General features: G+C 54.4%; 1 protein-coding gene across 1 annotated transcript in view; it reads right to left on the bottom strand.

Annotated features, from left to right (window-relative positions):
• The window catches only part of MICAL3 (microtubule associated monooxygenase, calponin and LIM domain containing 3), a 211428-nt gene that overhangs the window by 31926 nt on the left and 164058 nt on the right, over nt 1-15444 (bottom strand). The window contains exons 21-22 of the mRNA XM_012651059.1: nt 12458-12653; nt 5661-5926 (exon numbers count right to left, since the gene is read on the bottom strand). Coding sequence (XP_012506513.1) covers nt 5661-5926; nt 12458-12653 — 462 coding nt within the window. The remainder of the gene's footprint in view (nt 1-5660; nt 5927-12457; nt 12654-15444) is intronic.

Below are 15444 nucleotides of genomic sequence, written 5' to 3'. Positions count from 1 at the left end.
TTTGGCTGAACAATATCCACAGCCCTCCACTCTCCCTCTGCAGCGGTCATTTCTCCATAAATGTCCCGAGTTCTGACTGTTACCTTCTCTGATACTTTGGTAGATTTGTGGAATATCATCTGACTCCTCGACTTTCATACTGGCTTGCTACCCAGTTGAATTTCAACAGACTTCAAACCTCAGTGCTAAAATGTCCCTTCAGCTTTGGCCTTTCCCCCCAACTTCTATTAATGACAAACTTCTGCCTCTGTCCTGCCTACACCTTTGCTCCCCTCTGAGCTGCCCCGAGGGTGTGGGGTGCGCGTCTGGCCCATGCAAGGACCGCTGCCTGGGTGAGGCATGCACGTGCCCCCGCCCGCTTCTGGCCGCCCTGGCATGCACTAGTGACAGGCCCAGGGTTCTAGTGTTAAGGTACCAGCAGAGCTGCCTAGAGAGAGAGGTTACAGTGAGGGGAGGGAGCAAACATCACCAGACTACCTCCGGAGACCGTCTCCAGCCAGGCCTGCACTGCCGCGCGGCGTACGGAGGGAAGGTCGGGCACTGAATTTAAAACAGACGACAAACACACAGTTACACAGTAAGAAGCGTTCCCGACGAGGAGAGCTGAGGTCGTCCCTAAAGTCCGACACAGAAGAGAAACCAAGACGATGTTACAAGAGGCCCGTCCGGCACTGGTGGGGGTAATGGCCGGCAGTTAGCCTGCATGGCAGGTGTCCAGGGAGAAGAGAGAAGAGAGAACCAAGGGGGGCCAGGGTCGGTGCAGAGCTGCAGGGCTCTTCCGATCCGACGTCTCTGGTCAGCAGAGTCTCTTTCACCAACCTCCGCAGAGCTGCTCCGTGTCCAGTGCCGCAAAGGCCAGTCACAGAGGCTGGTCTCGCCTGCAGGTGAAGATGTGGGCTGGGGGGATCGAGTGTCCCACTAAAGGCTAAGCTTCACGTCACCAGGGGCCTCCCCTCGCTGTGCTGAGAGCCCTGCAGGGCGCATGGCCGTGACCGGTGCCGGGTGAAAACAGGTAGATGAGTGAGAAGGGGGCAGAGGTCTGTGAGCCCGAGGGTGGCCGGATTGGATGGCACGGCCACCACCATGTCCCTCAGCAGTCTCCATTTTTCCTCTTATTGCTGCTCCTTTATTAAAAGCAGCCGGAATAAGGTACATCTTCATCCCGTTGTGCAGCGCAGGTCGCCGCACCCACCGGAGCTGGGAATTATGCTAGCTACTGCAGAGGCCGCCTCCATATAAACGTCTTCCTAAAAATTCGTCTCACCTCAAAACGCGCTCCCCCTGCCTCCTGCCACTGCACATTCACGCCCAGACACACTCCATGAGGAAAGCACCAGAACACCTTACAAAGTGGGGAAAGAGTAACTCTGTCTGGAGATGTGGGACAAAGAAAGCAAACTCGTGGTTTCCCAAGGCCAGGCTCACTGCACTATTCTGCATCAACAGAGAAAGAGCCCACAACCTCTTAATCCATAGAGAACTTTACATACCCTCAAATGACAGTCAAGGGCAGTGTCACAATTAACATCGGGACAGTGAAATGCTCTGCTGGCTCCTACTTTTGATTAAACCGATGGCCGTGACCCTAACAGAAAGGTCGTCTGCAGCAGCAGCGGCAGGGACAGGGGCTGGAGGTGCTCAGCGGTGGTCTCGACCTCGGATCCGCAAGCGGTTACCTCTAGAAGCAGAGGACTCGGAGGTCGGCACCGTCCTCTCCTCCTCCTCTTTCTCGCGGATATGCGTCCAGTGCACATCAGCCTGGATCTCCAAGGGATCCGCTGGGTTTACGATCTGCTGCAGCCTCTGGTTCCCGGCTAGTGCACCAGGTTCAAGGGGCGGAGGAGATGAAGGGGAGGAAGGAGGGAGAAAATCGACAGTCAAGGGAAGGAGGGAATGAGACACCACAGGAAAGGAAACAGAAGGAGAAGTCACAGCGTTGGCCAGGATCAGTGTGAATCAGAAAGAGGCAAACACTGAGCGCACACACTGCACACACGCACACGAACTGCTGCTACTCACTCATTCAATTCGATTAAGTCGTTTCAAGCCCGGCACCTACTATTAATTTCCAAGACGACAATCACACATTCCAACCCAAAATACAGAGAGAACTTTTCTGATGCTCTTTTCATCCTAAACTGCATTTGAGGGCCCCCATGCCAAGCTGGGAAAAGAGAGCAGATTACAACTGGCTTCTGCAGGACCAGCCCGCCAGGGTCACGAGGACTCAGCTCTGTCACCCAGCACAGTGAGACCCCAAAGACGCACCACTCATGCCCTTTCTGCTGGTCACCTGGCAAGGTGCTTACCTCCACCTGCCAAGCTGGCTGCTTCTCCGCTGAGATTTAAGCCGAGCAACAAGGGAGAGGTGGGAGGGGACTACGCTGCTCTGTCACGAGCAGCAACTCACACAGGGCAGAGTGTACTTTGTTGGTACTTCTGTTTTTATCTTCTGCAGCTCAAGCTGCTCCGACAGAGAAAAAGTCCCCTCCCCTAAAGGGCCTCGTGCTGCATGCTGGGTCTGCGGCGAGGCCACGGGGCTGTGGAGACACGGCTGGGGTGGCAAGCAGAACTCTGTCCCGCACATCCTCGAAGCTCTGGGAGTTCACGGGTAGGAACAAGGTCGACACCTGTCTGCTTTTTCTGAGGTCAAAGCCCTTTTCCTCAGAACTCCATTGAGTGCCCCACTGATACCCTCTGGACACAAGACCTGGCTTCTCGGCTCAGAGGAAACTCACCCATGGCCCTTTAGATTATTCTTGCTGTCAGAGCCCAAGGCCTATGCAGCCCTGGCCCCGTGGATCCCGTTAGTTAGTGCTTGGATCATGCCACGCAGATGGGTTAAGATAAAGGGACAGTTAGCAACCTGTGGGGAGCGGACATGCTATAAGGGAGGGGGCTGTTCAGGCAGCAAGAGCGGGTGCCACCTGACCTGAAGGGGACTGGGGCTCCTGCCAGGAGCCAGCATCCGTCTGGGAATGTACATCACGCCTCCTCTCAGCAGTCTCCCCGGACAATCTGGCCTTGGCTTTAGTCACTATAAGCACAACCTCCTAACTGTAAGCAACAGGGAATGTGATACGGGCAGAAATTGCCAGTAAGACCACCAAATGTGGATGCTCGCACTACGCTCTCTTGTGTGTCCGGTATTTAGCGCCTCTCGTACTCCCTGACTGAAGCTACTGGTCTCTATATATTCATGGACTTTGTCTCAGGTCTATTTGCCTTTATGGTGCTGGATGGGGCTGAATCGCAGCAAAGGTTTAGATATCTTTGGACTGAGGAAGGTAAGGCAAAGAGAAAAAGGCAGGGCCTCTTTCCCTTGTGAGCAACAAAGGGAAGAGAGCAATTCTTCTACCTGAGCATGTTCTCTTCCTGATAATGCCTCCAGCCCTGGGGGCTTATCAACAGTACAAAGCCAGCATTTCCTCCTTTCTCAGAGAAACGCTGAAGGCACCTGAGGTGGGGGCATGAGATTTTTAGCACAGAGAAGAGGCAGAGTCTTAACTGGAAGAGGGGAACTTGCGGCAAAACACGCATGGAACAGATGGGGCCACGTCCAGTAAGGCTACTTCTGGAGTCTCGTCTGACTTCCTCCTGCGTCTCTCTTGACGCCCACGCTACTCTGCAGGCGACTGCCTGTGCGGTGCGCCCAGGGCTGGGGGCCCAGCGAGACGTGTGCAAAGCCTGGCAGTGCAGGCTTGTCCTGTGAAACCTGCTCTGGGAGGCGAATTCTGGATGGCTAATAGGGAGCCGGGGTAGAAGGCGGGCAAGGGGCAGCGTGGGTACCTTTACGTGTAGAGAGATGCTGGAGACGCTGGCCTTGCAGGGGTTCTCTGTCCCGGGGGCAGTACTCCCCTTCTACAGCAGGGGGAGCCAGACACCCACCACAGCGTCAAGCATCCCGCAGGGTAATGGAGAGAAAAGGCAAATGGAGGGAGGAAAGAGAATACAGCCATCTTCAGCCGCAGGGCAACAGCGTCCTGCCCCTGCCTACGTGGCACCGAAGGCCGCTGCCCAAAAGACACACTGCGGGCTAGGACCACAGGCTCCCGTCCGGGAACTTTCAGAGTCTGGCTGCGTTTGTCAGTACGTGTTTCTCTAGTTAAAGCCGGTTTCCTACAGGTTTGGTCTTGATATTAGGTCCAAGTCCGGAAAGTGAAGTCTGCGTGAACTGCTGGACTAACGCTCCTGAAAAGGGAACAAGCTTGACCCTAAGCTGTGTCGGGGCTACAAGCCACTAAGCATTAATCATCAGATGGAGATAATGACGCCTGGAATAATGCAAACAAAATACCTTTCCCTGGATGAGCTGTGACCATGCTCACCCCTCTGACTAGCAGGGACGTGGGAGCTACTCCGGGGCTGCCACGGTCTGTGGACATGGCAGTGTGGAGGAGGAACTCGAGGCTCGGGCACAGGCCCTGGGCCTGTCTTCTGCTTGTGCAGACCTTGCTCGTTTCTCATACACAGACTGAGCAGGAAGGGGCAGGCTGCCCAGTGCCACCTTGTGGGTCCTGCCCCGGCCTCCCTCCACCTGTAGGAGAACAAGAGCAGCTCCTTAGTGATCTGAGGACATGCTGTGACCCTAACTGTTCACGCTGACACGGGGTGTGTTTCCCTCTTGCCCAACCTGCCTCATCGGGGCCCGTGTCCCAGAGCCACACACTCTCGGGGCCCAGCCCAGGAATGTGAGCCGTGTCGGGGAAGGGCTTGGGCCTTGCCCAAGAAAACAGACCCTGGGATGGGCCTGGGCAGCAAGCGCACTGAATTCCAGGAAAAGCAGAGATAAGCACGAGAACAGTGGAGCCGTCAGTGCCAGCTCCATGGGGCCTGGGGCTGTCCAGGATTTAATCTGCTTCTCTGACACCGGCTGGGAGGCTTTGGTGCTCAGAAATTAAAGGCCATGTCCTTCCTGTTCACCTCATGCCTGTCTGCAGGGGAATCAGTCTCTGCCTGTCCTGGTTCCTTGCTCATCACCCACCAGACTCTGCACAACCAGACAGGGAAGAATGACCCTCTCTTTACACAGTTAACAAGAGGAGGCCCCCACAAGTCCTTCCTCATCACTGAAGGTCACACAAAGCCAGAGATAGGAACAGAATTGAAAAATTTTGAGTCCAAGGCAAGAGAATATTTCAGAACCAACCAGAGTGACTGGATACCAAGACTATGATGCTCCTTTCCAGGACACTGGCCCCAAGTGTTACTCTCGGTGTCATCGATTGAACCCTGTCCAGTGGGCACCTAAGCTCATAGCAGCCTCCAACATCCAAGACTAGGAACCAGGGAATCCTCTAGAAAGCGCAATTCCTTTTCTTTCTTAAAATAAACTTCTGTAACTGAAACTAAAGGGAAAAAGGAAAAAACGAGGAGACAAGAACGAGTGACCTAATTCAGATGGAGTCCTTAGACTGGCCCTCTGCCTTCCACATTCAATTTCTAATGAAAGTGTGCACAGGGGCCACCGTTCGCACTGTCGATGGCCAGACACCACAGTGTCCTCTCCTCTGCCCCATCTCTCAGGTCAGGAGGAAGCGTCCCCAGGCTCTGAGAGGCACATCTATGTGACGTTAGCCTCAGAAACCTCAAACACGCACACTTGGAATGGATCTCTGGGGGGATGGGGTCAGGGTTAGGGGAAGAGATTTTTTCCTGACCTTCACTGGACTCTTCCTCCTCGTCATATTCTTCCTCCTCCTCTTCTTCATACTCTTCCTCCTCCTCCTCCTCCTCCTCCTCCTCTTCATTCCTAGGCCCAAAGCTTTTGGAGGCCTCGAGCTCCTCTTCACTTTTCCCTTTCAGAAGAGCGTGGATCCTCACGGCCTCCTTCCAGGGGACGCCGCCCAGGTCAGAGGGGGGCAGCTGCAGCTCCTCCTCCTCCTCCTCTTCATCCTCCTCCTCCTCCATGTCAGACTCAGAACTGCTGTGAGGAAGAACCATGCGCCAGAGTGAGGGAATGACAAAAGCTGGAAAGGGGGAAGGCTAGGAGTCACGATCAGAGGCACCGTGTCTCGAAGCCCCTGCTGAGCAGGGTGGGGCCAGCGCCCTTCCCCGACCAGGGAGGGCTGGGAGAGGAGAGAGAGTGGCTATCAGGGTGGCACAGGACACACTCATCCAGGTATAACCACCTGCACAAACCCGCCTGGGGGGCGCTTCTGTCCAGCAAATCCCAAGATCACGGGGCTAAGTTTCACAGAGGGCCTTGAGGGCATGAGTAGAGGCAGTGGACTCATTCTGAAATAAACTTATGACCCTGGGAATTGGGAAGAAGAGAAAGTCTTCTTTCGTCTCACAGGAGGGGAACCTGTGGCCTTTTGCTGAATCCAAATTTTACAGAACAAATCCTTTTAATAAAGGGATTTGTCCTGTGAAGTTTGGATTTGGTGGAGGGGGTCGCACGTGGGGATCTGGAGGGACATGTGTGGCCTTGAAGCTGCAGCTTCCCTACCCTGAGATGCGGGGGCCTGGCGTGTGCGGGGAGGGAGGAGCACGCGTGGCCCGGACCGAACTGGCTATCAGGGTCCGCGTGCCGGCCGGGGTGGCGAGGAGGCGGCAGGTTCAACTTCCCTGTGCTCCTTCAGGCCCCACGAAGGGCCAGTCCCTGAGCTGGATGCTGGGAGCACGCAGGGAGGTGGCAGCAAAGGCAATGGCCACTGCTAAGCTACAGGAAAGATAAGAGGAAAGGGCAGAGACAAACAGCCCGACCCCTGGGGTCACCCCTCCCGCCTGCCTGCGGCAGTGTCCACACTGCTCCCCGCTGCACAGGCTGGCTCAGCTAGAGAAGGACGCAGCACCGTGTGGGAACACACTTGTTATGGCTCACACAAGCCCAAACCATGGCTCTCCACTCTCTAGGGCACCCTCCCGGAGCGTTCACATCCTCCTCCCCTGCCCCGCAGGGAGGTAGTCCATGAACAGAACTGGCTCTCTGTGGTGCTGTGGGTGCCAGTGTAGGCCAAAACCCCAATCAGGGTTGCACGAGTGGGGAGTTTCCTGTCTCGTGGTCTGATAATTCCCAGGGGTCACTTCAGAAGAGGCCTCGCCCTCAGTGAGAAGTGTGTATTGGACCGGGCTGGAGGAAATCTGGCTTTTGCCATAAAGCAATGGCCCGACCTCCCACACAAGGGAGCCCCAAACCCCAGAAGCACTGGGTGGAGAGGCGGCGTCCAGCCCTGACTCGCTGCAAGGGTGGGGTCCTCTCTCTGCCGGGTGGGCTTGCTCACAGCCTACTGCGTGTGACAGGGCGAGCCAGTGGATACAGCGACGAGGACAACGGCGTCCATGATTGGTGCTGTTGGTGCTGTGTGGCAAAGAATCTCGCCTTGCCCAGAGAAAGCCTGGCCTTTGTCCTTGGCTCAGGGAGGGAAACTCTAAATCCCTGAATGCCCTGCCTGAGGGTGCTGTCATTGTTTGCCTGGGGGCCTCCGGTGGTGGTGGGCAGTCTAAAATGTGGTTTAGGGTGAGGGCTTGGGGTCGCATAGTATCAGCTGATCTGGAGACTGAGATCAACCATGTGGGCAACTGGCCGACCAATCAATCGTTGCCTACACAATAAAAACTCTGAACACTGAGCCTCGGGCTAGTGGTACACCTTGCATGTTGTCACACATGGACGCCAAGAAGGAAATGCTGTCCTGCCCCCACGGGGAGGGGCAATGGAAGCTCCAAGTCTGCTGCCTTCCTAGACTCTACCCTACGCACTTCTTTCCTTGGCTGATTTAAATCTGTATCCTTTTGCTGCAATAAACCGTAAATAACTGTAAGTATAACAGCTTTCAGTGAGCTCTGAGTCCTTCCAGCAAATGATCAAACCTGAGGGTGGTTCCAGGAAACGCTGGCATTTGCAGTTGGTGTCAGAAGTGGGGCATTAAGAAGCGTTGTTTTTCCTCATACTGTAGTCCTTTCTGGAATCCTCTTTTCCTGCCTTACTCTTCCAAACTCTACTACATCTAAATACACCCTATTTTGAAGCTGACTTGGATACTCTTGTCCAAGAGGAAATGTGCTAGAATAGCTCTGAAAGTTTTCAAAGTAGCAGCAGCAGCGACAAAGCACAGGGAGGGGAAACTTGGCCTATGGGATATAAAAAATCTCATAATGCTATCGTTATTAGAAAAGTGTGGCATTGGCGCAAAGAAAGACAAATTGTTAATAGTGAGCCTAGAGTCGTGTGTAAGTGGGAATATAGGGATGGAGCCCCACACCCTCCTTGGTAAAGCCTCCATCAGAAGAAGCTGACCTTTCCATTTGGGACAATATCTAGCAAAACCTTCCTGCCTCAAGTCAGACCCCATTACTCATCTCAAAGCACCTTCCCCGAATTTCCCCTCAGCTGTAGGCACTGACAGGGCCTGGTAGGAGGAAACAGACCAATGGCACATAGACTAGATTCTAAAAAGACAAGGTTTGCTCCACTTCCACGGGCTACGCAGGGGTTCTGCCGTGAAGGGGGGCAGATCTGAGGACGATGATCAACGGCCGCTGACCACGTGCGGTGCAGAACTTCCCATGGGTTAGCTCCCTGAAACACACAACTGCTCTAGGGCACTGCTGCTATCGTTTCCCCATTTTTACAAAAGAGGAAACTGATGCCTAAGGAGGCTGGATCATTTGGGTGAGGAGAAGTCCACACTGTCTTACTGTGCTCTCTTGGGTGCTTCTCCAAGAACTCAAGAGTTTTGTGGCCACCAGCAGCTGTCAGGGTGGCAAGTCCAGGAAGAAGGCCGCAATGAAGCTACTGGCTGCCTGGATCCAACCTTAGGAAGTGGAGACCAGGAAGCCAGGCAGGCCCTACCACGAATGAGGCAGGCTGCCGCGTGGAATCGCCACTCGAACTTCCTGGCTGGTTCCGAGGGAGACGGGCAGCTACGGCTTTCACTGCTGAACTAACCCCCTCAAGATCAGAGAGACCCTGTGCAGTCCTCTCCTGTTGGCCATGTCCTAGATCCCGTCTGACAGCCGTGCAAATACCCTACTGGTACGCAGAGCGCTGCAGAAGACGCACACTGGCCAGCAACCTTCGCACGGCAGAGATTTACTCGGAGCTAAAACCAGGGTCTTGCTCAGCAACAGCTCATGTTACTGCCTCTGCTGGAAAAGGGGTGAGGCAGGAGGGAGAGGGCCGGGCAGGAATCCCCATTTACTCACGGCCAGCCTTGCAAGAGCAGCCTTTCCTCTTGGTGTTATTCTGAGTGAGGGCAAGGCCTGCGTGCCACTGACTTTTGGGGAGTCCTCTATAACCTTGGCTGTCCCACCTAGAAATCATACTTGTTTGCCCCAGCCCTCCTGACTTGTTCTTTAGAGCCATGAATCTATAAACACTAGAGAACTCCAGCAGCTGGGCTCTGCACAAGCCACCTTCATTGCCTGGGAAAAATTCTCCTGGCTAAGCATCGGGAAAAACAATACTGCAATCGTAAAGCCAGTCTCCCTTGTCTTTGGCCACCTGGTCTTTCCACAGGAAACGGAAGTGCTATTTCCAGGGTCTCCTCCAGAAAACAGGCCCCCCCTTGCCAGCAAGGAGGAGTCCCAGAGCTGATCAGTCTTGCGATAAGGTTTAGGATTTACAGGTGCTTGTGTGAACTAAACCACGGTTCGATTATGAGAATCTGCTGGGGTGCCTGTTCAAACCAGACATTCCTGTTTCTACCCTAAACCCACTGGATTACACACCCCGAGGAAGGCCCAGGAGTTACTGTTTAACCAAGTGTCCCGGGTGCCAGGTAGTGGTTATCATCAGGGAATGCAGAGACTTAGAGCAGTATTTACAAAAGTGTGGTCTCTGGACCACAGCATCACATGGGAACTTTTCAGAAATGAAAATTCTGGGGTTTTACTCCAGATGGACTGAATGAGAAATTCAGCCCAACAAGCTGTGTTTGCATAAGCTCTTGGGGTGACTCTGACACATGGCAAACCTGGCCACCAGTGCCCTCGGACAGGGTGAGGTTGAGCCAAACCCAACTTCTGGTACTTAACCTGTCTGTTGAGGAGACCAGCACAGGACTCCCCGGCCCCTCCCCTCCTAGTGAGGGAGGCCCGGGCTGTGCTGAGAGCTGCAAGGTAACTGGCACTGACTGGCGCTCACCAGGTGCCAGGCACTGTGTCGCTTCCTTTATTTGATTTAATCCTCACAACAGACCTATGAGGTGCAGTGCCCTTTGTGGGTGAGGAAACTGAGGCACAGAGATTAGTAACTTGCCTACAGCTAGCAGGTGGTAGAGCTGGGCTTCGAACCCAGATCTGCTGACTCCAAAGTCGTGTTCTGAAACCCTATGACACTGCCTCTCGCAGCAGATACCTAAGTTAAGAGTTCTCTAAACTCGTGGAAAGTGAGTTCCTGGGCTGGACAGGTTAATTCCTTAAAACTATGTCATTTCTCATCTTCAAGTCTAACATCTCAGCAAGGAAGGACTGAGGGCTGGAAATGCACCTACCTCCTTGTTTGGTGCTATAGGGAAGATGGAAAAAGTACACAACACACTTCCCGCACAGTGTGGCCTCCCAGGGAAATAGGACAAAATCTGCGGCTCCTTCCTCTGGGCTTCACTTTGAGAGACGGTTTCATTCTACGTAGCATCTAACGCTAGTTTTGGCCTTCGTTCCCCCTTGAATTTCAGTACACGGGGCATTTATTGCACTGTATAGACGCTGACTGATTTTATGTTTCTAGGTGGCCCTTCCTGTCACAACCTGCTATAAATGCCAGGATTTGGTCTTCTTGGAATGCCCTTGCTACATTATATGAACTTGCTGTCCCATTGCCTTTCACAGTTTATAAATCAGGAAACGTCATGACTGTGGGAAAGTGGTGCTGCCCCACATTCAGCCCGATGTCAGGCCATCAGCTCTGCTTTTATGACGGGTCTATAAATGTGCTTTGTCACACAGGACTGCCTATCCCCACTGCGGGGCCAGTGCAGAGCGAGCGTGGGCTCCCCTCATCTGGGCGCAGCAGGGAGGGGTGCGTCCCCATGGTGCTCTGGATGGAGATGCAGCTATGGGACATGAGTGTCCAATTAGTGATGGCTTTGGAACTGCAGGTCCAAGGGGGAGGCTGCCCCCGGAATGCAGAGGAGCCGTCCAGCCGGTGTCTGACGCCAGGACTGAGGTGGTGGGTGCCCCTGAAAGTAGCTCTGCCTGGCTAACACCCTCCGAAAAGCACTCTTGAACCTTAACAACAACGCACTGCTTCCTTCACCCCACACACTTCTCCATCACAGCTGCATACAAGTGCCCGGTGTGTGATTCAAACGCTCTCAAACCCTGCCTGGAGCCTCCGCCGTCCAGGCAGCTGAAGGGCACCCACCCTGAAGCCCTACAGTGACCTTGCCCCTCCTCTCTACCGTCGATGGCCTCGGCACCCTCTGTAGTCTTCTGTTGAGCACTCTGAACCCTTTTGCACTGATACTGGAAGCAAAACAACAGATACAGGGAGTCCTGGGGAAGGGGTAGTGGACATGTCCCCAGAGGCGTTACCCAGCTAGACACAATTAAAACACTGGGATGGCTAAGCATGAACCCATTTGCTGCTGTATGTGGCCCCTGGGACACAGTTTTCTGCCCCCCTTCACCTGGAGAGGCCCTCTGGCTGGCCCCAGACCTCACAGCGAGCTGGTGGCCGAGTCGGCCCTGACCCCCAGCCGTGCCCTTCCCGAGCCGCCTGCCCCGCACGGCACAGCACACCGCTTTGGGTTGCTCTCCTCTCCCGTGGACGTTTTGTCCCCCACTGAATCTGTGAACTCCGACTTGAGGGCAGAAGCTGCGCCGTATTTTTCCTGTTCTCTTCTCAGTGACTAACACGGCAGGTGCTCGGCGAGAGCGCGCTCAGTCTCTGAGGTGGTCAAGTGCACGCGATCCTCGCTGGCTGGCGAGAGGGGGACCTAAGACCTCAAAGGGGTGCGGGGGGAGGGGCCACGGGCAGCAGGGGAGACGAGGCGTCTCGGGCTCAGACCCAGAGCCTGAGCGGGAATCTCAGCTCCAGTCCCAGGCACTTCGGTCCTGGCCTTACTCACCATCAGGTCCTCACCTACGAGGTGACAGACACGTGCCCTCGCCCACTTTACAGGACTCCTGTGAGGATGACCAAATGCGGTGACGGATACGGAAGCCCTGTTCACGCGGCCAGCGCTGCGAGACGTAAGCTAAGAGCACTTCCACGTGCCAAGTACTGTTCTCAACACTGCGGTTAGACACACCCGCTCATGTAACCCTCGCCCCAGTTCCCTGAGGAAGCCACTAGTGTTACCCCACTTCACAGGCAGAGGTCACTTAACTTGCCTGGGGTCACACAGCAGCTAAGGGGCCAGGTAAAGACTCGAATCCGGGCTCGGAACCTGGCTCAGTCCACAGTCTGGCTCAGATTCCACGCGGCTGAGCCGGCGCTGTGCCGCCTTCCCACACTGAGGCAGTCTCTCATGAGGACACCGCCCTGGGGGCCTTGGGCCCGGCTGACCTGCTGGCGACGTCCTCCTCGGTGCCCTTGTCCAGCACGCTGCTCAGGTTGTGCTCCGCCTGCGTCTCCTCGGGCACCTCCTCCAGCTCCTCGGCCTGCTTCACCGACAGGCGGTAGTTCTCCAGCTCGATCCTCTCAGGGGTGCCCCGCAGCCTCTTGGCGATGCTGGGCTCCTCCAGGCCATTCACACTCGAACCTGCAGGACGAGCAAAGATGCAACGTTCTGATGACGAGCGATGGACACGGAGTACAAGGACAACGGAGGGCGTGTGGCGGGGAGGAGGGACCACCGGAGGCAACGTCTTAGCATCCAAGGCTGCACTCAGGTCAGTGGGGTGAGCCGGCCCTCTCATGAAGTCAGAAGGGGCAGACTGAAAGTCAAAAAGGTCACGGATCTGCTAGAGGCCAGGAAAGGAACTTCGCTAGGCAGGAGAAACAAAAAGACTCCGTGTCCACATCTGCCCTACAGACGAGGCGAGTTCATTCTCTTTTATCGCCCTGAACCCTGGCTGAGTCGAGGGAAGGGACAACCTGCCCAGTGACGGTGACCAGTAAGGGACAGAGGGACCTGGGCTAGACCCTGAGGAAGCTCTTCTCACTGCCGAGGAACTAAGTGCCCAAGCGGTTTTCACGAAGGTGAGTCCTCCCAGCAGCCCCACCCTGAAGACCCAGTGGGGCTTGTGCGCTGGGTCTGGCTGGCCCCACTGGGGTGTCCCGGCTGGCTGCTTGGTGGACTACTTCACGCTGTGGATCTGTCCCCTCACGGTCAGATCGACGGTGGATGTTCTGTTTAACAAGAACCCTGCGCGGGCGCTGCTGCGCCCCTCCCTGGGCATCGCGGCTCAGTGGGGGAAGAGTCAGGCTGGACCGCTTGGCAAGGGTGCTGCCACCCTTCTCTTCAATGACAGGCACACTGCCCCTGTACGTAATCAGCCACCTGTGGGGCAATGCTCAGAGACCACGCGTGCACCCACCCAGTGCTCTTTTCTCCCATGGCTGCGGCATCATCCGTGGCCTTGGCCGAGTCAGGTCATACGTGGGGGCCACAAAACGGTGATCTAAAAAATTCTGTCATTCCCACTCCACCATCACTCTTGTAAAGAAGCACTTTGCCCTCTCTGCCAGAGACAAAGCCTATGGGGGAAAAAAAGAAGCACTTTCCCATTTTTCTTTATATTTTCAAGCACCACCATAGACTCATGGATGTTTTCAAAACTTAAACACTGTACGTGACTATTGTATCTCTTTAGTCTCCCTTAATCTAGAAAAGTTCCCCCCTCTCTCTTATCATCACTCTCTCTTGATGTTCACTATCGTCCCAGTTTTGGCCAGAGGAGGCCACCACTTGTTCTGGGCGTGCTGGCTGTGACGTGGCGCAGCACACGGGCACACGCAGCCAGGCAAGCCCAGGTCAGATGCTCGGCTCGAGAGTGACTGGCTGAAGGACCTTAGAAAAATTTCTTAATGACTGAGAGCGCATTTCCCGATCTGTAAATGAAGACAACATCCCCTTCGGGGGTCATGAGGCACGATGAACGAAACTGTGCACGTAAACACAGGAGGGGTGTGTGCACGCCCACCCTGTGCCCACACGCGCCAGTCACCTTCCTCTTCTACCCAAGCGTGGCACACAGGGAGTGCAAATAGGAGCTAAGCAACGGATCTGACTGGCGTTCACCAACACTTTCGGCACGATTGGTGTGTATTCCTGCACGGGCACGCTGTATGCATTCGCCCTCGACTGCAAACTGTAGTTACGTGACAAAGAGGAGACAGGGAGCAGCAGCCTCAAGGGTGCAGTGTCATGCAGTGGCAGTCTGTGTTACTGGCGCTTCAAGGAGGTACAGGCTTCGTGCAGCAGAGAAGAGGCAGAAACACGGCAGGGAGCAGGGCACGGCGGCCTGGCGGCCTGGCTGGGTGGGTCACTGATTCCTGTGACACTCTAGGCTCTAAGACACGGCACTTGAGTTTTGGGGGACAGGTGATCTATCAGGTGAAGCTTGACTGAAGTAAAGGAGTGGGAATGTTGATTTGGCAATTTTTGTGGCATGACAGGTTGTACAGAAAGTATTTTCTGAAGGCCTGGCACTTCTGTCGTGTACAATGTTTTGCACATCTTTGTAATGGCATTAGAAGAGCTTCTGATGAATCCAGGTAGTCACGGGATAAAGTCTTAGTGCATCTGCCAGAATTACCAGGACCTTCCACCAAATAGCACTTCAGATTTACTAGAGAATCTTTACTGAAAAGCAAGATCCAGTGGCATGTTCATTCATAAATTCAGGTCAACGTGTAATGATAGGGTCTGAACACGAATCCTTGGGTTTACCTGTGCCCTGGTACACACACCCGCCCATCCTAGTCTTTGCACCCTTGGGCGTGTCACTCTAAACATCCCTGCACCATTCTTCAGTACTGAACTCAGGACGCCACAAGTGCAAGCTATGGTGCTAGACTAGGGTGCACGGAAGATTAGGAAACACGTGGACTGCAAGTAATGGCAGGAAGAGGCAGAGAGCAAAGCAGGTGGACCCGGCTCCACCTCTCCAGACCGCCCTCCAGATGCTGGGTGTGCACCAGCTCCAATGGTGCTAGTTCATCGCTTCCCAACAGCAGTCTTCCCGTCCTCTCAAAACCCACAGTCCTGACATAATGAAGATGGGAAGCTGAGGATACCCTGACGACAGGGCCATCTGATTCGTTCCTTCTCACCATGCATTTTTGACAAGTGCCCTTACATAGAAAGCAGATAAGAAAGGGAAATAAATGTGAAGAAACTATCCAATATAAGTCTTCTGGCAGCTCCATAAATATGCAATAAAAACTGGTATTTCTTTTAGATAGGAGAAGAAAAATAGAATAAGAACTGTCACTTCAAGGAAAACAAAAAACTAACATTCATCCACTCAGATCCAAGCAATTTCAAGGTAGAGCAAACAAACACACTCATGTAGAAAAACACTCAAGAAGTGATGTCTGGGCCAGGC

This window comes from Propithecus coquereli, unplaced genomic scaffold, assembly GCF_000956105.1.
Source record: "Propithecus coquereli isolate 6110/MARCELLA unplaced genomic scaffold, Pcoq_1.0 Scaffold346, whole genome shotgun sequence".
NCBI lineage: Eukaryota > Metazoa > Chordata > Mammalia > Primates > Indriidae > Propithecus > Propithecus coquereli.
Note: the sequence above shows the minus strand (reverse complement) of the source record. Positions and strands in the feature narration are given on the sequence as shown.